General features: G+C 41.0%; 2 protein-coding genes across 4 annotated transcripts; both read left to right on the top strand.

Moving 5' to 3' along the window:
* The first annotated feature begins 137 nt into the window (after positions 1-137).
* On the top strand, positions 138-4,903 carry LOC117952142 (hepatitis A virus cellular receptor 1 homolog). Of its 3 annotated transcripts, XM_034884270.1 has the most exons (6): positions 142-297; positions 456-794; positions 869-916; positions 1,135-1,202; positions 2,723-2,804; positions 2,963-3,790. In XM_034884270.1, exons 1-6 carry the CDS (start codon positions 258-260, stop codon positions 3,037-3,039), a joined length of 654 nt encoding a protein of 217 aa, XP_034740161.1. In that variant the 5' UTR covers positions 142-257; the 3' UTR covers positions 3,040-3,790. The 3 variants fall into 3 exon arrangements, with proteins under 3 accessions (XP_034740162.1, XP_034740163.1, XP_034740161.1); XM_034884271.1 differs by lacking the exon at positions 869-916 and having other exon boundaries at positions 138-297; XM_034884272.1 differs by lacking the exons at positions 2,723-2,804; positions 2,963-3,790 and adding an exon at positions 4,783-4,903 and having other exon boundaries at positions 140-297.
* Positions 4,904-7,328: 2,425 nt separating this feature from the next.
* LOC117952112 (Down syndrome cell adhesion molecule-like protein 1 homolog) lies at positions 7,329-13,492 on the top strand. The gene is made up of 14 exons (XM_034884223.1): positions 7,329-7,585; positions 7,671-8,009; positions 8,251-8,379; positions 8,503-8,670; positions 8,772-8,842; positions 8,964-9,210; positions 9,324-9,410; positions 9,506-9,580; positions 9,966-10,094; positions 10,221-10,385; positions 10,700-10,752; positions 12,229-12,331; positions 12,416-12,446; positions 12,549-13,492. Exons 1-14 carry the CDS (start codon positions 7,522-7,524, stop codon positions 12,604-12,606), a joined length of 1,719 nt encoding a protein of 572 aa, XP_034740114.1. The 5' UTR covers positions 7,329-7,521; the 3' UTR covers positions 12,607-13,492.
* Positions 13,493-25,774: the final 12,282 nt, after the last annotated feature.

Genomic DNA, 25,774 nt, shown 5'->3' on the forward strand with positions numbered 1-25,774 from the left:
TGTGTGTGTGTGTGTGTGTGTTAAAAAAAAGAATTCACTTACAGTATTTGATACAGGTGAGAGCTGATGTTTAGATTTAAGATGATAAACAGCAAGTAGAATCTGAGATGAAGCAAATCACTAGAATACCATTTCAGATGTAGACATGACTACATTGATTTCCTTCCTGATTTTCAAGAAAGGGAAGTTGAAACTAACACCATCCATTTTAGAGTGTTATCCTCACTTAGGACATTGTTATATAATAGCCTACACATATGCGTCGTCTTTATTTTTTCCTCTTCACCCTGACCCAAGGTGAGTCGATATTCAGTTTTTTTTCATGTATCTGTGCCTGTGTGTGTAAGACTGGTGACGCATCTGCATGCGTGGATGCCTTCGTGGGCTTCTCATTTGTTCATTACAAATGCAATCTGCATTGCACATCCAAATTGATCAATTGCTGTTCTCCACAGTGTCTTCCAGCACCCTCAAAGTCATTGGCTTCTTTGGGCACAATGTCACTTTGCCCTGTATGTATGACAGCCTAACTCATGGCGTCCTGAGTTTCTGTTGGGGACGAGGGATGGTGCCCAGGTCCCAATGCTCCAACACCATCCTCTCCTCACAGGATGGGGCTGAGCATTTCAGGCAGTCTCCCAGGTACCAGCTGCTGGGCAGGGTGACCGACGGAGATGTGTCGCTGACCATCCTGGATGCTCAATGGAGTGATGCCGGTGTGTACGGCTGCAGGATCGAGATCCCCGGGTGGTTTAATGACAAAAAGATCAACACATACCTGGTCATTGAGGAAGGTAATGCTAAAAAATATCATCTAGAATGGTTATGAACTCTATGATCCAGACTTAAGGTATTTTGTTTTTGCCAGCCCCTGTGGAACAACCTGTTACCCAGGAATGGACACCGACTGCAGGTGGTGAGCAATCACCTTTTGAATAAATAATGTTTAAAAGTGGTGATTCTTTTTTTAGTTTTTAGTTTTAGTTTTTTTGCAAATATGAATAGGTTTTTAGAAACTGGTTTATTAGCAATGTTTTTTATTCAGGAACAAAACATGATGTAGTTAATCGTGTATCATGTTAAGCATAAACTATTTTATACGTGGTATTAACTGACGGTTTTAACTTCTTGCAGACACATTGACAACATTATTGACTAACAAAGTTGAAGTTGGTGAAACAATTGGAATCACAACAGCGGAGGTATGTGTAATGCAGAAAATATATAAATAAATAAATATATATACAGTGGGGCTCGAAAGTTTGGGCACCCCAATTATTTTATTAATGTGCATAAAGAAGCCAAGAAAAGATGGAAAAATCTCCAAAAGGCACCAAATGACAGATCAGACATTTGCATAATATTTCACAAAAAGTTAGATTTTATTTCTGTAATTTACACTTTAAAAATAACAGAAAACAAAAAAATGACTGCTAAAGTTTGGGCACCCTGCAGAGTTAATACCTGTTACTGCCCCCTTTGGCAAGTATCACAGCATGGAAACGCTTCTTATAGCCAGCCAAGAGTCTTCCAATTCTTGTTTGAGGTTTCTTCATCCATTCTTACTTCCAAAAGTCTTCCAGTTCTTTGAGATTTCTGGGCTGTCTGTCACGCACTGCTCTTTTAGGGTCTATCCATAGATGTTCAATTATGTTGAGGTCAGGAGATTGTGAAGGCCATGGCAAAACCTTCAGTTTACGCCTCTAAATGTAATCCACCGTGGATTTTGAGGTGTGTTTAGGATCATTATCCATTTGTAGAAGCCATCCTCTCCTTAGCTTCAGCTTTTTCACAGCTGGCATATAGGTAGCAAAATTTGCTGAAATTTTAATGAATCCATTTTTCCTTCTGCTCGTGAAATGTTCACTCTGCCACTGGCTGCAATACAACCCCAAAGCATGATTGATACACCCCCATGCTTAACAGTTGGACAGAGGTTGTTTTCATTAAATTCTATGGCCTTTCTTCTCCAAACATACCTTTGCTCATTCCAGCCAAAAAGTTCTATTTTAACCTCATTGGTCCATAGACTTTGTTTCCACAATGCATCAGGCTTGTCTATATGTTCATTTGCAAATTTCAAACGCTGATTTTTGTGGTGGGGAGGTAGAAGAGGTTTTCTACTGATGACTCTTCCATTAAGACCATATTTGTAAAAGTTTAGCTTTCACTGTTCCTGATGACTGCCGTTTCTTAATTACATTCCAAACAGAAGATATTGACATCTGAAAACGCTTTGCTATCTTCTTATAGTCTTCTCCTGCTTTGTTTTCAACTAATTTCAGTTTCAGATTTCTAGACAACTGCTAAAAAGAAGCCATGGTGCTGATTGTTGGGACAAGGTCAGATGAGTCTGGGCATTTAAAACCTTAAGATTGAAATCACCTTGTCTTTCCAGACGGTGATTGAGAACAATCCATGACACGGATAGTTCTCAGCTTTCCAAAGGGGGCGGTGCATGCTAGAAACTATGCAGGGTTTCCAAACTTTTGCTTTCTGTTATTTTGAAAGTGTAAATGATGGAAACAAAATCAAACTTTTTGTGACATATTATACACATGTCGAATCTGTCTTATAAGCCTTTTGGAGATTTTCCATCAATTCTTGGGATCTTTATGCGCATTATTACAAAATTTTACCTGGGGTGCCCAAACTTTTGAGCCCCACAAATTAGTTTTCATTGTAATGTATATTTATGCCACATATTTCTACCATGTTATAGGAAAAAATTAAAGCGGGAAACATTGGCAGATTGGCAGCTATTTTCTTCTTCATCATAATCATCACCCTTGTCTTTGTTTTCCGTAAGTGTGGAATGGATTATAGTTTGTGACCAGTGCCATTTAGATTAATTTTACACATTAAACATGGGCAGAGTGGGTCTTCCTCTTCTAGACTTAAGAAATGCTTCTTCAGTCTAGAAGAGGAAGACCCACTCTAATTTAAACTTTATTATATTCAGGGAGGAGGTTTCTGCCGAAGAGGACACTTCAACATCTCAACAACTCAACTGCTGAGAACATTTATGAAGTATTATAAAGTGTTCTAGATGAGATGGTCCACAAAGGAGTCTATAAGAAACTGCTAGCTGAATGTGTCATGTGCTGACTCTATCCACCTCCTCAGCTTTAAAGGCAAACCTTTTGAACCCTTTTCCACGGTAAAGCAGCTTACAGGATCCTTTTATTCTCAGATGGCTCCGAAAAAATCCAAAGTGTGTCATATGTGGCTGAGAAGATGATAAAATACCCTGCAGAATAATTAATATGCAATTTGTTGATTTTTCATGACAAAATTGATCTCACAGCCCAAGTATAATAGTGGTTTATACTTGTGGGCGCAATTCCACCTGTTGGACTAAATGCATTATTATCAATATATTGGCGAAGATTCCACCTTGAATTTACTGCACACTCAATCAAATGTCTATTCCTATTCTGTTTTGAAGAACGTTGGATCTGATATCGGAATTGTATATGATTTGTTTAAAAATTGGCAAATCCACAATACATGCTTCTCTCAGGCCTAACTCTCAGGTCAAAAAAAATTGTATTTGGGTTCATTTTATGATTGCTCAATTCCACTGTCAAATTTTGCTGTGAGGTGAAAGAAATCAGGTTTCTTCAGCCTAATATGATTTTTAAATATTTCGAGGAGTCACTCTAAAAAGTCAATGTCTTTTATGAAAAACAATATCACATTATATCTCTGTTTTTCTTCAAATTACATCATCACTAAGGTCCATCTATATTCAGAAGATGCACAAAATTAAGCCACATTTGGAGAACAATCTTCTTTTAGATTGATCTTGTCCTTTTGGTTTGGCATATTCTGTGCGAGGACACAATATGCCAAATTCCGCATTCAGCAAGAACGCCCAAATAAAAAATGAGCTTTTAAAATAAATAAAAACGTATCCGCTCTGAATAACTTGCATCTATTGTTTTATTTGCAGCGTTGTCATATAAAGTGATAAAATGCAGCACATTCCATGTCATTTGGATGTACTTCAAAGTAATTGCCTCTGTCAATCTTCTTGAATACATGTTATCAACACATTTAAAATTGTAGAAGAATTAGTCAGCATTGAGATTGTTGCAGCCAGTTTAACTTCCAAAAATAAATATAAAGTCAAACCAACATTATTGTCAATTCTCTCAAAATATGTGCCAGACATCCAGAGGAATCAAAAATGCATTTCTTTCTGACCCACGGTGCAATAAGTGTAAACAAATATATACAATGTGATATCAGATATCAATTTTAATTACCCATACTACAAATTTTAAAAACCAATGGTAAGGGAAAGGAAATTTAAACTTCTGTGTTGTGTCGCTAAAGTCTAATATAGTATAAAAATATTATTGTCATATTGTATGTGATCAAGTTTTGTGATTCTGTGCACATGTGGGATTACTTTAAGGCTGGAAGAGAATGGGAGAGTTGTGTCTAGAAGTAAAGTTTTCTTATTTTGTGACATAAATGTGCTTATTTCAATATACAGTATATTTATGGCACCTATGTTTCCTGGCCCATTCAGGAACATATTTCCTGAAAAGGGCAAGATGTGCCAAAACACAAAAATAACAATTTGTAATTTGCACTTATGTGGGAGTGGGTTAAGGCGGTTAAGGCTTGAGGCAAGAAATATGTAAAGCTATATTGCAGTTTTCAACATAAAATATACTGAAAAATATAGTACATATTTATGCCACATACATAAGTCTAAATGCCAATTATAGTTGATCCAGTTCATCAAGATAAGGTTCATTTTTGTTGCAGGAAAAATTCAAAGCCTTTCTGGAAGTGGAACATGACAGGTTGGCAGCTATTTTCTTTTTCACCATAATCATAATCCTCGTCTTTGCTTTTCCATAAATAAGGAATGGATTATAGTTTGACTTGTGTACCCTTTCAGATTCATTTTACACAGAAGTCTATTTTAGGAGTACAGTACATTGGATGATTTTGCAGAGAGTAGTTCACACCCGAGGTTAAACATTTCGTACCAACACAAGGTGTACAGTGCCTTTTATTTAGGTTGCATGGATGGTTGTAGGGCAGCGTGTAATTGCATCCTAGTGGAATCCAGCATATGTTTTTTTAAACCCCTTTTACCATACTGACAACCTTTCCCAAACCTTAACCAAGTGTTTTAGTTACCTAACCTTAACCACAGGCTAACCTGTCTATTTCCATGCCTACAATATTTCCCTAACATTAACTATACTGTAGTTAACTATGGCAGTAACTGTACACAGACAACGTAGAAACAGTTAGCATTGATCATTAAATACTTTAATGTTCTCTCTCTGATGTACTCTGTTAATGAATATAATACAGTAATGCAGGATTGTGTACTATTGTTTGTCTGGTGATAATGCTGCTCCTTTATAGTAGTCTCAGAAGGTCACTTATTCTAAATATAAATTACACTATTTGCATTAGATTTCTGCCGAAGGATTCATATCAACATGGTGAGAACAGTTATGAGTGTCTAGAAGTGTTGTGACAGCTGTTGACTTTAAAAGATGTTCTTTGCCTTTAAGTAGAGATCTTCAACAGGGGGTCCGGGACTCCTAGAGGGCCCTCAGAGTTACTGCAGGGGCCACCAAATTCTTAATGTTTTGAAGTTTTTTTTGTTGTTGTTTTTTTTTAATGTAAAATGTCTTAACATGATTCCAACATATTATTAGCAAATAGAATGATAGGCTTACTGGCCAATAGGTAAATTAATCACTAAGAGCCATCCACAGATACAGTTTATCCCAAATTGATTCATGGTGCCACATGTATGTTTAACACAAACATTTATAAAATAATGCCAACAATTATTTTAATAGGACTAAAAATTTATGTAGAAAGGTTTAAGATGCCCTCTGTTATTGTAGGTCCAGTTTTATATGCATCTAATATTTACATTTTTTTAGTAGGGGGGCCCCTGATCTGTATTTCTTCCAGTTATGATTTCTTTGGCTTTTAAAAAAAAAAAAAAAAAAAGTTGCAGACCCCTGACTTATTTTCACAAAGGTCATGCGAGGTTCAGAAAATGCAAAAATATCCTGCGGATTAATTAATTCCCTTTTCTTGTTTTTCTTTCCATTTTTCTCTTTTTGTCAGATTTAATCTCACAACATGAAACAGCTTGTGGATGGTTTATACTTGTGGACACAATGCCACCTACTGGATTTAACACGTTATCAAAATAATAGAGAAGACTCCACTCTGAACACAGTGTGCACTTAGTTCATTGGTGTATTTTTATGTAAGAAGGATGAAGTGCTGTGGTCATACACACTATATGTTCAATATCACACTTTCAACTCGTCTTTATGATCATAATTTAAATAAAAATATTTGTTCCACTTTGAGCTTAAAGAATTAACCGTGAGAGCTGTTCTGCAGTATGTCACTCCATGTTCTCACATTAAACCTCCTAGGTTTCTGCTGCAGTTCTGGTTTTCATGCAGATGCAGTTGTGTATTTTTTTCAATTAAATGGTGTAGCATTGCACACAAAATACACCAAATCAAGGCGCCAGACATCTTTGCATGGTCTATAAGAGAAATGTGGCTGTCACAATGTTTACAGGAATTTTGGGACAGTCTGCATCTTATTGTTGCAGTTGTATGTGACTTTCTCTTTTATTTCTGTCTACTTTATGTGTTTTAACCCAAGTGCACATGTGCAATGGAGTTAGTAATGGATGGGAGACAAAATATTACTAAGTCTGATAGGTGATTCTGCAAATATTAAAGTTAACCTGCTTTCAGTCCTACACATAATTACAATAATTAAAATAATACAGCTTTGTATTGTTAATATTGTAATAGTTAGTTGTACCAACCACTTTTTGTGGCAGTGATCAAAGAGGAAGTTCTGTGCTGGGTTACTAAACATCCAGCAGACCCCAGTGTTTACTCAGCAGTCTAAGAAGCATACAGAAGTCCATGGCCCTTGAGTAAACCAGAATTTCTATTTCCATCAGAGTTCTATTTCAGGACAATATAAGTTAACGTTTTCAAAACTATTATCTACAACCATTTTGTGTTCCTGCTCACATTTTGTGTTCCTGAAGTTAGTTATTTTGAATACTTTTAACGAATCAATTTCCAGTGTGACCTTGATTAAAAAGTAGCAGATTTTACCGCAGGATTTCTGTTGATGCAAAGCTGTTCAAATGTAAAAAACGTCTCTCTGTCCTTCTGTCCCTATCATTACAAGGAATGAGAACAAACAACAGAAGCGAGAATGGTGTATTGATAACCTTGATTCTGTCTCTGTCTAATCATCAAAAACGAAACAGTGTGCCACTTCTAAGATAAGGAACCAAAACCACAGAAAAGGAAACAGCTCTTTTTTACATTCCTCTTCTGCTAGCAGAAATTGTTTGTGTGAGCATATCAAGGACAGCATCATGTGATTTGGAAGGATTTCAAAGCTGAAACCACACTGTGGTTTGGTTCAGTGTCGCTCAGCAGGTGGACTTAATTCTTGGATTGCGTCTGAGACGAGACTAAAATGTTTTTTTTAGGTCGAAGACTCCTCACTCTGGGTTGCGATCTCCTCTTTTGTCTACTCCTAGGTAAGACGTGAGAATGATTTGCATTTTGATTTAATATACCCTGCCAAATATTCCTTGTTGCCAACGGGACTTTCTGCTTTTTCAGATTGTATGTCTGCAGAAAGCATCATAGTCACAGTGGGAGAGGATGTGACTTTGATATGCAACTATGATGCTAAGTACTACGGCAAGCTTTCTGCATGCTGGGGTCGAGGAGCCATCCCCAACAGTGGCTGTGCCAATGAGGTGATCAAGTCAGATGGTACATCAGTGATCAGCAGACTGTCCGAGCGGTACCTGCTCAGGGGTAATGTTGGTGAGGGTGACGTGTCGCTGACCATAAGGCAGGTTGAGGAAAGCGACTCTGGGACGTATGGCTGCCGTGTGGAAATACCAGGCTGGTTTAATGATCACAAACACGAGCTGACTCTGACTGTAGTTGCAGGTGAGACCCACAGGGAGACATTATAATTTCTAAGGGGGAGACAAAACAGTATTTGTGAGAAAATGAGTTAGTGGAATTTCCTGATGACTCCCTGCTTGTTTGAAAAATTTCCCGCACAACTTCCCATAGACCAAAGCGATGAGGAGAAGCTGGAACAAGCACGTTTTGGTTTTTATCGGTCTATTGATTAATCGAATAATCGTTTTAGCACGATTTTGCACTTTGTATTATTCCATTTTAGTACGGCCTAATGCCCTGAAGGTGGAGACAAGAGAGGTAAAGGAAAGAACTGTCACTGTTCGCTGGGATCCTGTGTTTGATGGCGGCAGGCCCATTACAGACTACAGGATTGATCTAAAAAACAAACAGGGTGAGCACAAGAAAACTGTCCCCATAATCTTAATGGAATTTAGACGTTTGACAGCCAATTATATCTATTGAAATATTTGAAAAGTATGCAGTAAGGACCTATGTATGCATTCCTGTTGCATAGCATCCTGGGATACTGCAGTGACAACTGAAGTCTCAAATCCTCAACTGACTCAACTGACTTTGGTGGATTTGCGTCCAGCCAAAACCTACAACCTTCGCATGTTTGCCATCAACAGTGTGGGCATGAGCGAAGCCAGCAATGTTCTGACGGTCACAACGAAAGAAGCAGGTATTATTGATAATTCGGTCTTTCAGTTATAATTAGAATTATGCTGGACTAAAATAAAAAAGTTCATGGATGGCCTCTTTTAAAATGTGTCTTCCCTGCAGCACCTGAGGGTCCTCCCCTGGATATGCAGCTGGAGGCCCTCACTTCTCACAGTATCAAAGTCACTTGGAAGGTAAAGTCACCGTCAAAAAAAACTACAGATGGTTTTCAGGGAAACCTCTTTGCCCAGCCTTTTATTGGACCCAGTTGATTCTAATACATTACTGCTCTAAGAGTGTTTTTCTCTTGACTAGCCTCCGAGGCTCGATCAAAGAAACGGGGTTCTTCGGAGTTACAGCATTAGCTACAGAGAGTACGACCCCGCAGGCAGACAGTTCAAAAGGTGGCAGCACGTAAGTGTGGCGGCCACACGAGAACTAGAGAGCATCATTCTCAACAACCTGAAACCTTCTGCCAAATACGGCGTGATTATACAGGCCAAAACAAATGCAGGAATAGGACCGTCTTCGACTGCACCGCTCTGCTCCACTCTGGATGAGGGTAAGATGGGATACGTGAGAGGATATCAAAATATGACTTTAATATTATTCTTATTATTATTGAGGCCGTTTAATATGATGTAATTTACAAAGTTTTAATTGTATTGTTTTAAGTTCACACAACTTCAACAGTATCCACTATTAAGTCTACTTCCACTGCTGCCACAATTTGGATACAAGACACTACACGTTCTATTTCAGGTATGTGTTATTAGGGTTAGTTATTAGCATCTTGACAACTAGAAATAAATGAAATGATTATGATTGGAAAGTAATTTTCTTTACTCTGTCCCAAGTTCACACAACCTCAACAATTGAGACTGTTACTGCTGCCACACTTTGGGGAGAAAGCACCACAAGTATCACATCAGGTACTTGGTGTGTTTCTAGTTTTTTTTTCACAGACACTGAATTTAGGTTACTCTACATCATGTTTATTTTGGACATTACATACAAATGAACTATTTGAATGTATCCCAGTTATATCACGTGAGTGCTGTTACAGTGTCCCATGTATGTAGCTCTGTTGTTCACAGTAGAGCTGTGAATAATGGAGTTATTTGGCAGGGTATGTTAAATCAAAATGCTAATCATTGTTATGTCTCTCCTTGACATAGACAAAAGAGGAGATTGCAACATAGAGTGAGGCATCTTTTTGTCTGTACAGGACATTCATCACAATCTGGCTTTCTGCAGAAGAAACATAATAAATTAAACAAATTGTGTGGAAACCAAAATTTGCAAAATGTCTCCTAGTGCCCCCGGATCCCCCAGTGGTGGAGTTAAAAGAGGTCAAAGACAATACGATTTCCCTTTCATGGACTCCTGGGTTTGAAGGTGACAGCCCCATCACAGGCTATTACCTGGAGTGTAAAGCCGTTAACGGTATGAGAAATGTCATATTTGCCACTTCACTGTAATTCAACTGTGAAAGTTAAATTCTCATTATCAATCCCTCTGGCATTTGGTGATATTATGTAAAATCTTTTTTGTCTTTCTTTTTCTTCACAGCCTCATGGGATTACAGAAAGACAGTTGTTGACTTTAGCCCAAATCAGACAGAGGCCACGATTATAGAGATAAATCCCTCCACATACAACATTCGCATGTTTGCTAAGAACAGTCTGGGCGCCAGTAGAGCTAGCAATGTCCTCACCATCACCACTGGAGAAGCAGGTGTTACTTAATTCTGTTTATTTTATTATTTTTTATTCTCACTGTCTTCATTTTATATTAATGTGGTACATCAGGCAGAACAGGATGCTGTGCTGTAGATCATTAGTTTAGCAAGACAGCCCAAAAATATAAATGAACCCAATTTTGTTATTACCAACTGACAGTTCCTTAAAGAACAGTAAAACACCTTATGTAACCCGATATCTTCCCAGAATGGTTAGTAATAAATGTATTGTGTTTGCATGTTCAGTTATCTGAAAAACACCACTTTCAAAACTTCCTCTTAGCTACTTTGTTTTGTTGGTGTCTGACAGGTCATCCGAGGGGTGATTTCCCTGCCACCATTTCTACTGACACTCATGCTGCTGTAAGTATGTAACCAATGACAACAACAAATAATGTGGATTTTAACAATATATCACAAGACTGTATGTTAGTTCATGTTAAAGGGTTCACTCATAGTGACAAACCCACAGAGTTAGCTGCAAAGCTTTAGCCTCTTGCAGCTCATTGTTTTGGTTTTACAGCCTACACATTTACTGCACATTCGAGTCTCAGACACTCATCAGTGGTGCAAGAACTTACTCAGTAATATAAAAATGTAGAAATACTTTGGTACTTTTGGTTAAGTTAAGGTTCTGTATTCAAAATCTTACTTGAGTAAAAGTAGAGAAGCATTAGCATTAAACTATACGTAAAGTACCTAAAGGCACATTGCAATTACTTTAAACTGATGGATAGCCTAATCTCTATCTATATATATCTATATACACACAAACAGTGTTGCGCTCTCCAGTTAAAATTTGTATTAATATGCATAAAGAAGCCAAGAAAAGATGGAAAAAATCTCCAAAAGGCATCAAATGAAAGATTAGACATTCGTATAATATGTCACAAAAAGTTATATTTTATTTCCATCATTTACACTTTCAAAATAACAGAAAACAAAACAAATGGCATCTGCAAAAGTTTGGGCACCCTGCAGAGTTTATAGCGTGCGCCCCACCCTTTGGAAAGCTGAGACCTGGAGACCTGACAGTGTCATGGATTGTTCTCAATCCATGACAAGTCCAAACCACAAATGCATACGTGATGAAAGATTGCTTATGAATGCAGTGTTGAGATAAAATTGTCAAAAAAAGTTAAGTTTCATTAAAAAAGAATCCCTCCGTCCCGCTCTTTCCTTTAAATTTTATCTAAACACATACTAATGGCTCCCCTGAATAACATTTTTTAAATGAAAAAAGTGTTTGATCCATCACAGTAAAGCAGTAGCCTACACTCAACAGGCGTATGTACTTTTTGTGACATAAAGTAGCATAAAATGCAGCTAGCTGGGACGCCCGGATTGCTCAGTTGGTGGAGGGTGCGCCCATCTGTGGTCTCCCCCTCAATGCAGCGGGCCCGGGTTTGATTCTGACCTGCGGCCCTTTGCTGCGTGTCATTCCCCCCTTTCTCTTCCCTTTCATTTCTTCAACTCTACTGTCTTTAATGGCCTAAAAATGCCCAAGAAACTATCTTTAAATTTTAACAAAAATGCAGCTAGCTGCTGAACATAGTTGAGCAACAACCTAAAATAAATTGGTGTTGGCAGAGGCCAAAACAGCTTAAATGAGAGTGATATTGGACATTCATGAGGTGGCCACTGTGGATGTGAAACTAGGCAGTTGTTTGCTAACTCATCATTAGCTAAAAAAATCATGTGCCGTGAATTTGAGCCTGTTCTTATGTTCTGTCCTCAAGTGGCACATATGTGTTTCTGCAACTTTAATGCTCACAAGATGAGCCAAAATAAATCTCTGGTGAAGGTAAAGTTGAACTGTTATGAAATCTTGTCTGCTAGGCGAGCGTTGAGGAGAGTCAAAGTGGTCACCTAGCCGCCATCTTAGTGCCAGTGGTGCTGGTGGGGTTGGTTGTTGCCATAGTTACCACATGGCAACTTCGACGTGAGTATTCCTTTCATTGTAAACTTAACAAGTCCCACAGGATTTGCGTCATTAATATGATCCTTACCCTCATGCTCTTTATAGGTTTAAAACAGAAAAAAGGCAGCCTGAACATGTAAGTGGTTTGCAATTTTTGTCACATTTGTAAAGAGAGTTAAGCCTCTTCAAATAACCATAATTGCCTCTGTTTGATTGAACAATAACTTTTTGTGTGCAGGTGGCTGACCAATGGAGCGCTACGCTACAGAGGCTCTGAGTCACTACAAGAGCTGTAAAACTCTGAGTTACTCTATATTTGACCACAAGGCTAAATATCACAAATAAGCAGTACATTTTATGAAATTTGCAAAATAAGATTTTATATATGTATACGTGTTTGTTTTGTATGTCATTGGGAAAAGAAACAGAATCTACTACAACTTCAACTGCAAGTTGACTAACCAAAAGAAAGAGTAGTCACTCATTTCTAACTACTCACTAAATAACTGTAATCACATTAAAGGTTAGATTTAAAAGGTCATGTAATAGCTTACGAAAAGTTATGCACACATTTTCGTGCTTTATCCTACAAATGTCCATTAACATCAAGCCTCTACAGTGCAGAACCTGTTTAGGCAACAAAACTACTTGGGTGGGTTTAGGAAAAGATCGTGGGTTAAAATTTGGGTTAAAATGTTGACTTTTGGTTTTAAACGGGACAGAAACAGCGGTCACCTGGGTGAAAGAAGAAATCCACAATGACCTCCTCCCTATGCAGACTTTGTCTTTATACCACATTGTCTGACTTTCTCCTCGAGACAGCCCTGCACGTCCTGGCTAATGATTACTCGGGTTGTATATAATATAAAGTAGTGCATTACTTTCCGTAGGTAAAAGTATGGCCAGTGAATGAGAACAGCCTATATCACAACACCAGCACGGTGTTGCTGAGATTTGCCTTTACTTCCCATATTTTTCTGTTGGAGCAACTTTTTAATTAATTAATTTGTTTTTTGTTGTTTTTTTCTTTTGCTAACAAAACATGTTCTTTACATTTTTATAGCCATCAACCGGTCACTAAATGACCCTTAATATTTTTTATATGACTTTGTGTAATGACAAAAATCATAATTGCCATTTTTCTTTAGGCTATAATAAACATCCAATGTGTTTATTCATCAACATGTACTTTATTTTATTGGATACAATATGCCTCATTGTGTAGAAAGTAGAACGTTAGCAGATTTACTTATAGGTTACCGCCCACCAGCTGTAAGGGGTGAGCGGTTTAAATATATAGTAAATTAAGTCTACTGGTAAAAGTCCAAACCACAAATGCATACATGATGAAAGATTGCTTATGAATGCAGTGTTGAGATAACATTGTCAAAAAAAGTTAAGTTTCAAAAATTAAAAATAAATCCCTCTGTCCCGCTCTTTCCTTTAAATTTTATCTAAACACATACTAATGGCTCCCCTGAATAACATTTTTTAAATGAAAAAAGTGTTTGATCCATCATAGTAAAACAGTAGCCTACACTCAACAGGCGTACATACTTACAAATATAGAGCAACTGGTGTTTTTAACCAATCAGTTATTTCAATTAAACCCAAACACTTAAAACCCCAAAAATAATCTTCATAAGACTTTAATGTGCATAAGCTTCACAACCACTGACCACCAGCATCCAGCTCGGACCACAAGAGGGAGCCAGAGTGCCACCAGTGAGTTGATCGCATGCGCTCCAGTGCTCAATCAGATCTCACCTCATCATCATCTGTCCGTAGGGACAGGCACTGCATCCGGCTGGATTTCCATCCATCTGTCCTCTAAATGTTTTAATTGTCGTAATTAAGGAGATGAGGAAGAGGAGGAGATCTGATACCTCTGTGGAGCTTTGAGGCAGCTGCCTGCAAGGGAGTCTCTTACAAATGGGGGATCAAAGGGGAGGGATACCCGAACTTGCGTCTCAGAGGGGACTGCATGGCGCAATGGGGATGTGTACTTCAAATTCCTTTTCTGGTTGTTTATATCTATTTCTAAATAAGGCCTTTGACTGAGCTACTGTTGCTTCTGCATTCACATGCTAAAGTGTAACACTTCCTGAGAAGTTGACTAGATTTCGACAGTGCTGTGTATATGGCTTGATTACTCTTTTGCAGTGGTAACCCATTACAAACTCAGAGCTGCTGACACACAAAGCCACAGTGCACTTTATGATCGTGGCCTGTAAACACAACTCTACCACATCCCTCCTTTCTGGACTTCCTCTCAACTCTGGACCCCTCACTTCCGCTGTCCCCTGCTCTTCTACCGCTTTCTTCGGCCTCCTCACTCTGGCTTTGCTTACACAAACACCAATGTCTTCCTGTTCTGGTGCTTTCCTCCATCTCTACTAACACCCTGTCACCATCTTCTCCATTTGTCAATCTCTCTCTATGTTCAAGCCCTGCTGATTACACTGTGTAGCACTTACATAAACAGAGTAAAGAGGCAAGGAAGGTTGTGGGAGGCACTGGTTGAATGACTTTGATGAGGCAGCCAAAAACTAGTTTACCTCCCAGCAACCTCCACCCCCACTTTTCTTGGTTCCCCTTGGTCCGTGCCTGCCACCCGTAAACCACAAAAGGCAACTAAGCAGTAGTCAACACAACAAGTTGGTACACAGATGGAAACAGCTGATCTCGCTTAACCAATATGTGTCATTGCCCCAACAATTTTGTCAGCTCATTCACAGCATGGCTCCCCCACAATCTTCAAACATCTTCTACCAAACATCCATTAACACGACAACACAATGCTCCTTGTGTAAGCCATGAGCCAGAGCTGTGTCAGCTGGATCTGGTAAAGGCTTCAGTGTAAGACTGCAGGTGGGAGATTGAAGGAGGGGGGGGGAGTGTATGGTCATAATAATGGCAGTATTAGCAGTGGGGACAGAGTTAGTACTTTAATAAATCATGCACTATGGTTCTGGCCACATCAAGGCACCAACACTCAGGAAGTGGAGATTCTGAACGGTACCACACACCCCAAAGGCTGAGCTCAACAGGAGGGGCTGGTCTCCAGGCCTTGTTGCCTAGAACGGATGCACTGGCCTGGGCCTAAGGAGCTGCCAGATGTTGGCCCTTCTGGAGCGCCTTATGAATTTGCGAACAGCAGAGCAGATGAGAGTATTGAACAGAGCAGAAATGAAAGGGGCAGTCTGTGAAAGCATGCAGAGCTAGGGATTTGGCCTCTTTGCTGATGAAAGACACACTAATTGAATCAAGTCTTTATCCAAACCCCCTGCAAACTATGGCAGGTCAAAGGGAACTCTTGTTAGAGCTGAAGCATGCCTAGGAGTTTGCAAATGAAAACAAGTAGCAATCCTAAAATCAGATCCTTAAGTTTTGTGTGAGCTGGAAAAAAAATCCGATGTTACTGTGAGCGATAACAAACTTGTTGATTAGATATAAAAAGAAATTCATTCATGATGAGATCTGACAGTGTGTGTGTGTGTGTGTGTGTGTGTGTGTGTGTGTGTGTGTGTGTGTGTGTGTGTGTGTGTGTGTGTGTGTGTGTGTGTGTGTGTGTGTGTGTGTGTGTGTGTGTGTGTGTTGATGTGATCTGATTATCCAACCTGAGCCAGATGGAAGGAAGCGTACATGTTTGAAGGTCAGACATAGCAGTCACCATGGAGACATCACCAAGTAGACCATGTAAACCAAGTACGTTATACTGCACTGTCGCTTCTCCCGAGGGACCTTCATGTGCGTGCAGTTGTCTGGCAGTTTCAATTATCACTCTGTGCTTTGAGCATCTACAAAGGCATTAAGATTCCTTTTCAGATTTTTTTTTTTTTTTTTTTTTTTTCTCCTCAATCCTATAACCGGACAAATTATTCCACAATTCCATAAAAGATTACAGCATGAGGCAACTTTAAAAAAAAACTTTATAAAATCAGTCTACAAAATACTTTTTAAAATCATTTAAAGAATTCCAACTGACTTGTGTTTTGCTCGTGACTAATTCAAATTAAATGATTTGATCAATGTAACCGCATGCTTTAAAAGTAAAAGCTTTTGTGTTCACACACATGTTCCACAACATCTGCATGCATACAGTTGTTTCTATGATGCACATGTAAACTGAACACTGCAGATGTATCATTGTATTTTACTATTGAGCAGATCTTAAAGCTAAGTGGCAAATTTCAACCTTCTCGGAGGTCTAAGTTTCCATAGAAACAGACTTTATATTGATGTAGTGAGTTTATCAAATGCTGGGAAAAAAATGCATTTGGCAGCCAGTCATTGAGTACAGAAATAGCTATACCAACATGCTTGTTGCCTCCCTTTGCACACCCATAATCCTTAATGCTTGCAGATATTTCCATAAACGTTTGAACATCCCAAACCATATCTTGTACGATTCATATCAAACGTCACCTCGCATTCAGGCAGCATTAAGTGTCAGAGCTTTGAACAGAGGCATGGGTCTTAATCTGTTTAAATGTGCTTCCTTCTCTACACTAACACCACTGACTTTTGCTTTTTTTATACACCTGCCCAGAGGCGAGTTCTAGTAAGGAGAGGCGTCAAATTGGAAGACCTCCATCGTCCTGGCAGCTGAACACAGTGGAAGTCTTGGATCTGTTTAGGGGATTGGACCAGCTGAGCTCTGCCATGGAAAACAAGTGGCTGGCGCTGTTGAATGGGAGAACAAGTGTGGAGCGATGGAGGGGGTAAAGTACAGGGGGAGGAAGGGAAGAAGAGGTAATCACATCAGGGGATTAGTGGCTGTTATTAATGGAGGATAAGGCTCTTTGCTGTCACTCTCTCACCCACACACACAAGCATATCCACAGACACACTAATGCACATATACACTATCTATTTATCTATCTATCACATTTCTTCAATTATACAGCTGCCTCTTCTCTCCTCGTCCGACCTCTGGCCTACGGCAGTGTGTTATGATTTTGGTTTGTAATATTCTCGCTACCTACTTCATGAGGGATAAAAAATGATCTGCTCCCGTGTGTAAATCTGTGTGTGTGTGTTTGTGCTGGCATGCCACCCCTTGAAAGACGGCCATTCAGTGGTGAACAAACAAGACATTTGTCTAAAGTCTTGCATCACCTCGGGGGAAGACTGTGGAAATGTGCTTTGCCAGGTTATCTTTCGCTGTTATTTTCAGTCACCCTGTGACTCACAGGATCCAAACTTCATGGCAAGAATTTTGAAGAAAAAAAAAAAATCTTTTCGACACCTGTCTGTAATTTGTGCCACATACACTGAAACATAATTTGACAAACTGTCTAACCTGTTTCTTCAATCCAATGCCTACACACATGAATTAACACTGCACACATATATACACGCATGGCTATAATGGTGTGTGTGTGTGTGTGTGTTTGAGGAAGTTAGAGAAGATCACAAGAGAGCACACGAACAAGCGAGCGACAGTTAAAATGGCTTCTCAGCAAGAAGATGCATTGGCCCGGGCTAAAGAGGCACATTTGCAGGCTCTTTCATCAGTGAGAGTTTGCCTCGCAGAGAGCCACAAAGACACCAGCATCCCATCGTGAGCCGCAGACACAGCTGCACCGCAGTTTCATCATCTGAATGGAGTTTCAAAGCAGTGGCGAGGAAACCAAAGTCCCCGATCATATCACCCGAGGAACCTGGAGGTGCAGCTGCATGTCAGAGAAGCTCAGAGGCAACACAAATAAGTAAACAGACAGTATCCACATGTAAAATGTGAAAAGCTGGCGGGAAGGCTGGAGAGTACATTAGATAGAGCAGAGTAACTTAACTTGTGCATGAAACTTCTTCACAGGTGTTGAATTAAGATGTAGTGACTTAAATAAATTGGTACTTTGTTGCACTTTACTCCATATAAGTAAACAATGCTAAAAGTACGGCTGACTGCATGTTTTTACATGGCTGTTTTTTTTTAAGTCGGTCCCTATGAAGAAAGGGAACCAAAGGCCCTATGGGGATATACACACATCCGCAGACACATGCCAATCTCTCTGTCTGTCAGCTCTGTGCTCATAATCACATCCTATCCCCTCGTGTTCCCATGCACACAACCCCCCTGCCTCGCTTCACTGTAGAGGGAAAGAAATGAGAGATCTCAAACGCTCTCTAAGATTAAGGCTTTGTGTTTTACATGTGTTATCGTTGCTTCCCTTCGTTATCCCCCTGCTTTTGTCTCAGCCTCCTCCTCTAATTAGAATCTTGTCCCTTTCATTCCTCCATGCGCCTTTCTTACACCTGTGAGAGCGAGGAGAAGAGCAAGGAGGGGAGAAGAGAAGTAGAATAAGGAAAGAACGAGTAGGGGAAAGATGAAAAGCACGCCACACAGAGCGTGTGGCGGAGCGTTGTGGAATGCGGCGTCTGAGGGGAGGATGAAGGCGCTTGTCACGTCTCATCACACGAACGTACACACACACAAACACACATGTGTGTATACACGCACGCACACACACACACACACACACAACCTGGCTGTGGTGCAGCAGAGACACAGTCCCGCTGAGCCAAGCTTTGAAAAGAAGAAAGTGTAAAGGGAATGAAAAAGAAGATAGAAGAATAAGCAAGAAGAAGCCAACGTGTTGGATGTTTCATTTTGACCCATATTTGTCCTGACGCATAAATCAAACAGACGCTGAGGAGCCCAGTGCATCTGTCACCACAGGTCGTTGGAGAAAATATCTAAGCAGATCCACCCGAATGCACACACTGCTGGTGGCATGAACCATAATTAGAAACTGCAAATAATAAGAACAATAGAATATACTATGTACAATGTTGAGACAAGTAAGCCTAGATGCTACAGTTTGTTTCTCTTAGAAATGCTCTAACAAGCATAGAAGCATTGCCTTGCTTGCCTTCCCTGCTCCATCCCCCTCTCTCTTCCGATCCCTCCAGCCAAGTTCAGCGCTGTCTGTCCCCTGGCCCACGGTGTGGCCTCCTTGGCTGTTTATGTGCAAGGTGAGGGCAGGCTGGCACTGCGCCTCGGTATGCGGTCAGGCCGTGTTTACATCTGTCTGGCCCTGGAGCCTGGAACCTGGAGCGGTGCGCCGGCGCATCCTGGACATCACCCAGCAGACTGTAGCAGGACCTGGGGACCGACTCTCACTCTGGCTCAGACTGTGCAGTACTGCCTGATGAATGGCCTACAGTCTTACAGAGCCATGCACGTCCCTTTGCATAACTGACCCCTACATTTCTCTTAATATCTTCTACTACTTTTGTTGTCTACTGCCTCCAACTATCACCGCGCTCTACACTATACCCAGACTTCCCAAGATCTTCACATAAGAAAAAAGTATAAGGAGCTTTTGCCTGTATGTTAAGAAAACTACAGACCCATTCTCTGATTGAATGTTAGTACACAGGATTTGTGTGTCTGAGATATGTTCAAGATGCACTAATCTGCCAGAAGCAGCAAAGAAGGGAGAGAATTGAATAGCGCTCGTTGCCGTACATGACAAACGGTGTGATCTGCCTTTTGTTTTTGATAGCTTATGAATATGCATGTGGCCCGGGGAGTGACTGAGTTTGGGGTGGGGTGGAGGCTCAGAGGAGCATGTTAAACAATGGAATTACATCTCTGACATACATCCACCGCAAGGCTGGGATTAAACACAGCGCAGAGGAAAAAACAGAAAAGAAGGAACGGCATAGAGATGGAGAGGGAAGCGATAAAAAAACGGATCCGCTGCTTATCTATTGAAGAAATGGGGGCCTTGGGGGGAGGTAGTGGTGGAGAAGAGAGGGGAGGGGATGGGGGGGGAGTGGGTCGTCAATCCAATGTATTTAATTTCTTTTGCTGGTAGTGAATCATCAAGAGGATGATCCAACAGCGGATCAAAAGAACAAGCAGGGGAACGGGGGAAAAAAGCAGATCAATGCAACAGAACAAAGGAGCAGTCTCCAAGATGATCGCAACTCTTCTTCCTCCATCATCCACTTACTCTCCCTCCTTCGTTGCCCACTCTCATCGCTCTTTTTTTTCTGTTTTTCTTCACACATAACTTTCATAAATGGTGTGAAGCAATGAACAGGACACAAGGGCTTTAACAGGAGTTTATCATGTAGTGAGAACAGGCTTGGCAGCCTTAACAACTCCCAAAATGTTCTTGAATGACAAACATGCTAACATCTGTTTCATCTTTATGTGCTTCATCTTTGCCCTGTCATGTATTGTGCGCAGCTTCCCACAGGGGCTGCAGGCAGACCACTTGTTTAGTCTGAGCTGCAACAACTTTTTTGAAAAGCCCACGGATCAGAGCGGCGGATTTCCAGTCGGCGTGTCCGTTTTTTATTTTGAATCCCTGAGTCTGCTTAGACAGTGGTCATGTTTAAAGTAAAGCCTTAATCTGGACTGTTGTATCCCTCTACAGCCATAGCATAGTTCCCCCTGAGTGCCGTTGGTTTGAGGTGATGTCTTTAGTGTTTTCATGTAGTATTGTTGTTGGCCCAGAACTGCTCCTTCTGTCTTTTTGTCAGTGAAAGGAGAGCATTACGGGCCATATCTCAGAGGTTTGAGCTTTGACTACAACACTGTGGTAACAGTATCTTGATAGCAATAGTGGGTGTGGGTCTGTGGGCGTGGGTGAGGGGCCTGCCATGTCAGGCTTGAAAGGCGCTCTACAAGACAAACGGGCAGCCAAGATGGTTTGACCGTGTCCAGTTAAAACAAATATACGAGGCCTCAGTGATGCTGTTATAATCCCATTTTAAATTTCACTGCCCCCACTCTCTCTTTTTCCCTCTCACTTTCTCTCTCTGTCACCTTTTCTGTCTCTCTGCCCAAACCGCTGCAACTCCCACACAGTTCACCATGAAGCCTCCTCATACCTGACTGTCTTCTCCAGATGGCAGATTGAGACTGGAGACTGTGCATGTATGATTATTTGTGCAAATGTGTGTGTGTGCGTGAGCTGTTAAGCCCGGTTCTCTTCCCTGCTGGCGTCCCCTCCCCCCTTTTAAACTAGAATGAGCTGAAGTCTGAAAAATCAAGCGATGTCCAGCCAAGCTCACGGATGGTTGACGGTCAATATTGACCCTGGGCTCCATTTATTTCTGTGAAAACGAGGAATAAACCCCAAGCCCCCCCCCCCTCCATGTCACCTTGTCTCGCTCACACACACCAATAGGACCAAGTTGCCAACATAGGCTTGACCCAACCACTGACCCTGGTCTGGGTATTTTCTCATCCTCCTGCTGGTTAAGAGCAGGCCACAGTAAGAGAGGGTGGGAATCTGTTCTCAAATCTGCGAGCCAACAGTGAGTGATGGATGGGTGTGAGATATTGTCACTGATGCTTAAGTTTGAAGGTGCATCGTTAACTGCTCTTTGCCAAACGACTATTACAAAGCCAGTCCTCATGCTCATGTGCTGTATTAAAGGTCAGCGTTTAGTTCTGAGAGTATGCATGTCTGGAAAGAGACATAGAGAGAGTAAAAAAAGTATTGTATGTGCGTGCAGTGATGTATGAGTGTTCCACTGTGTACTTGTTTTTGTGTGTTTGTCAGCACAAACACCTAACATTGAAGGAGACAGGCTGCCTCCTGACAGTTATTTGCTACTTTTGGTCTCTCTGTGCTCTGTCTAACTTTCTGTCTCTCTTCCTCTTCGCAAATTACCCCTGCAGGACTGATCGAGGGTAAACACAACCGCTAGGAAAAGGCTTAAGACACACCGCCTTTTATTCCTTCTCTGTCTTCTGTTTATCGGTGGCTTGATTCCCTATTTGTCAGCCCTCTTGGATCTATAGACTGAGTGTATGCTTTTTATGAATTTGCCGCACAAAGCCAAGTATTGTGCAGCAGAGACATGCAAGACACACAAGGTTTAAATCCAGACAAGCGTTTGTTGCAGCTGGGTCAGCTGCTCTGTCAGTGCATTACGGAGAAAATTACACCACTGCAAGAATGAAAGCGCTGGTCCTCGGAGGGCTCGGGAAGGGGAGCGTTTGAGCGTAGGAGTTTGATATTACATGAAATCATTTCAAGTTCCATCAATTATCCAGCTCATTGACCAAGGTGAGATGCCACCAGCTAAGGCTTTGAGGTTTTAGCCTCGCTGAGGAGAGTGAACTGATACTAAGTGATTTATTCATGACACCTCATCTTCTTTCACTGCCCTATAAATATGAGCTGCCTTTGGGATGAAGAATTCCTACTTTGCCTGATTATGGAGAAACCAGCTGCTAACAGACAAGTTGATCGTAGATAGATAGATAAATAGATAGGTAGGTAGATAGATAGAGTAGATAGATCGAACATATACAGCCAAGCATATGTCAGGCATGCATGTTCACACACATACACCATAATCACAGATGTCCTTGGTTTTCATCAAACCCCCTAATTTTCCCTATTCACATCTTATAACCCCACCCCCATCTCAGTCTCTCACAGCGCACCTGCACTCAATATGAGCGCCCTCCCCACCACACACACACACACACACACACACACACACACACACACACACACACACACACACACACACACACACACACACACACACACACACACACACAGAGTTTGCAGGACCAGCTCATGTGCTCCTAGGCGGCCCTCAGCCTCGTCACAAATCTGTGTCATGTGTCCACCAACAGGCATTAAACATGAGCAACCCCTCCTACACCCACCTTGTTCTCTTTCATTCAACCTGGAGTTTCATTACAACAGGATATCCTCAACATTTTACATTTCCTTCAGTTGTGCAGCACATGTGCTCGACTGGCACAAAGCGAAAGAGAGGGGGGGAGAGCTGGAAATGCTCTGTTGACCAATGAAAAAATAGCCAGCTACCAGTTCACATCCATGTGTTTCCTCTTTTCTCTTCATGTTAACTCGCATGTCTGTTCACTTCCGCTCCGCCGCATCCCCGAGGTGACGGCTGGCTTGGGCTACCGTGCCTCATGCCTGAAGGCGAATGTGCCAGCTCTCCTTTGTGGCCAGAGGCCATCCCTCCCTATTGATTCTAAACAAACCTCAACTGCATGTTTCTTTGATGAGTTCTGTCCGAGTTAGTTAGCATTTGTTTCTCTCCATCTCAAAGTTATCCCCAAAGCCGAGGAACGTACAGAGGCGCTCTTGTGATAACCACTGAACACATCTTATGGTGTTAACACCAGGTGAAAGCCAAGGTTTTCCTTGACATACTGTGAAATCTTGGAAATCCCAAATGAATGTAGATTCGAGAACACACATTGACACAAACGTGCACACTATCGCGATCCCCTTACACTTTACTTAAAATATTATTTGTTTACACCCCCCTCCAAAAAGTCCCAATGTGCTGGAATGCGCAGGGAAAAGCACTCTGAAGCCCCAGTGTGTTTGCAACCCTATAAATAAAGGTGGCGGTGGGGAGTGTGGTTGACCATAATTACACAGGCGCTGTTAAAGCCGAGGCGCGCTCTCTGTTTGTCTGTCTGCTGGTCATGGCCACTCCCATACACACACACACACACACACACACACACACACACACACACACACACACACACACACACACACACACACACACACAAATACAGAACCCCTTTCAGATTGGATGCTGGACCAAAGTTTTGTTTTTCTACATCTGTCTGGACTTTAAAAACATTGTGACTGCTGACAGTCTATTACATAATTGAGGTATTTAAACAAACAACATTTTTTCAGCTCTTTTTTCTTCTTTTGCTTTACAGATGTATAGCCTTAAAAGAGGCACTTCGGATTGGTGTGTCATACCGTTAATTTTTTTTCTAATGTGTTTGTCAGTGCTTGATTAGAACATGGATTTAACTTGTAATCTGTTGGTTGGAGAAATTGAGTTTTTATGTCTTGAGTAGACATGTTGGACCAGCTTTTTAGTGACTGTTGAGTTTCCAAAACCTTGTAATTGAACTAACCCCCCACCCCCCATACAGAAGCTGAACTGAGTTAGACCCGATTAGAGTGGCAACACTCTGTTTAAGTCCTTTTTATGAGTATTTTCCTCTCTGCGCATGCATCCATCTGGTCGCTGTGAAATGAAGTTCACAGCATTGGAGTTAAGATGTAAACACACATTCACACAGTGTTCTTTTTCTCGCTAAGCTGCAGAGACAGACATTTACCAAACTGTGCTGTATGTCGCATATCGGTACCAGCCAAGATTGGTTTAATGGTGTGTGTGTGTGTGTGTGTGTGTGTGTGTGTGTGTGTGTGTGGGTTTGTGTGTGAGAGAGAGAGAGAGAGAATGTGCACGTGCGTGTGTGAATGTGTGTAAGTGCACACAGGCAAGAATGTGTTCGTACAGCATCCAAGATCTTACACATGGAGTGGAGCTGCTTTAAGGGGCCAGAATAAAGCTACAATTTCTATTCTCTCAGCCGCATGGTACAATTTGTTCCAAATCACTTGCCTTGCTGTACAAATCACAGCCAGGCAGCCAACTATAGCTAGCTCAGTCTATTACCATCAACAGGCCAACTGCCAAGAGAAGAAACACATCCAACAGTTTTAATTCCTTGTTTTTTCACACAAGCAGTTTTTCACTCCAGCTTATAAACGCCAAATGACAATAACAATAGCATGTACAAGAAAACCAGACTTGTTTTGCTGTAAACTAAAGTCTTCTTAAAGCTGGTGTTTTTACACCAGGCCAATGGTCCTTGTTCCCCCACCCTCTTTATCCTCTTGTGGTTTGGCACAGACGGCATGCGGTCTGTGCAGGGTAATTAATGTTTGTCTGCAACGCACAATGTGATTACAATTCTTCCAGTCCAGTGTTGTTATTATGCGAAAAATGACACGCATTCCTAATCACACGTTTGCCTTTGCTTTAGGATTCTTGCACACTGAATGTTTGAGAGTTGGATGATTTTCCCCACAGTGGGCAAAGATGGAAGATGCTGAAAAGCATCAGGTTAGTGTGATTACTTTCCCCTCATCTCTCTGATCCATTTATCTCAGAGGTACTCTGAAGCAGAACTGCAGTAATGTATTTTAATACACCTCTATATGATAAAAGTTGACTGGCTGCTGCTACATGTGCCACACTTTAGTTTTCCTCCCCTCACATTTCTAATTCTTCCTATGCACCACTGGGCCTCGTAGCATTAAACATTCAAGAGAAACAAATGAAAGGCTCTCTTAAAAGCTCTAACCAATAGGCTTTTACAAGCCTACCAGGCTGCATTTGAATAAAAACCAAGACTAAGTGGTCTAGACAGCAGGAAATCCAAGTTTGAAAGAATACAACAGCTGAAGCTCAATGTTTTCCCCTTTGGTGGTGGAGAATGCATTGTAGTGTACCATATATATACTCATTTGGTTTATTGTTTCCAGAAATTGAATTGGTGCCACCGAGATGCAATATTCAGATCTTAAGGGGGCTGGCGGAGAGTGGCTGGATGGCCAGAAAGACAGATGAGTGAAGGATGGAGAGTTTGTGAAGCTTTTGATGAACGGTGATGTATCATCACAT

This window comes from Etheostoma cragini, chromosome 10 (assembly GCF_013103735.1).
Source record: "Etheostoma cragini isolate CJK2018 chromosome 10, CSU_Ecrag_1.0, whole genome shotgun sequence".
In the NCBI taxonomy this organism is placed as follows: domain Eukaryota; kingdom Metazoa; phylum Chordata; class Actinopteri; order Perciformes; family Percidae; genus Etheostoma; species Etheostoma cragini.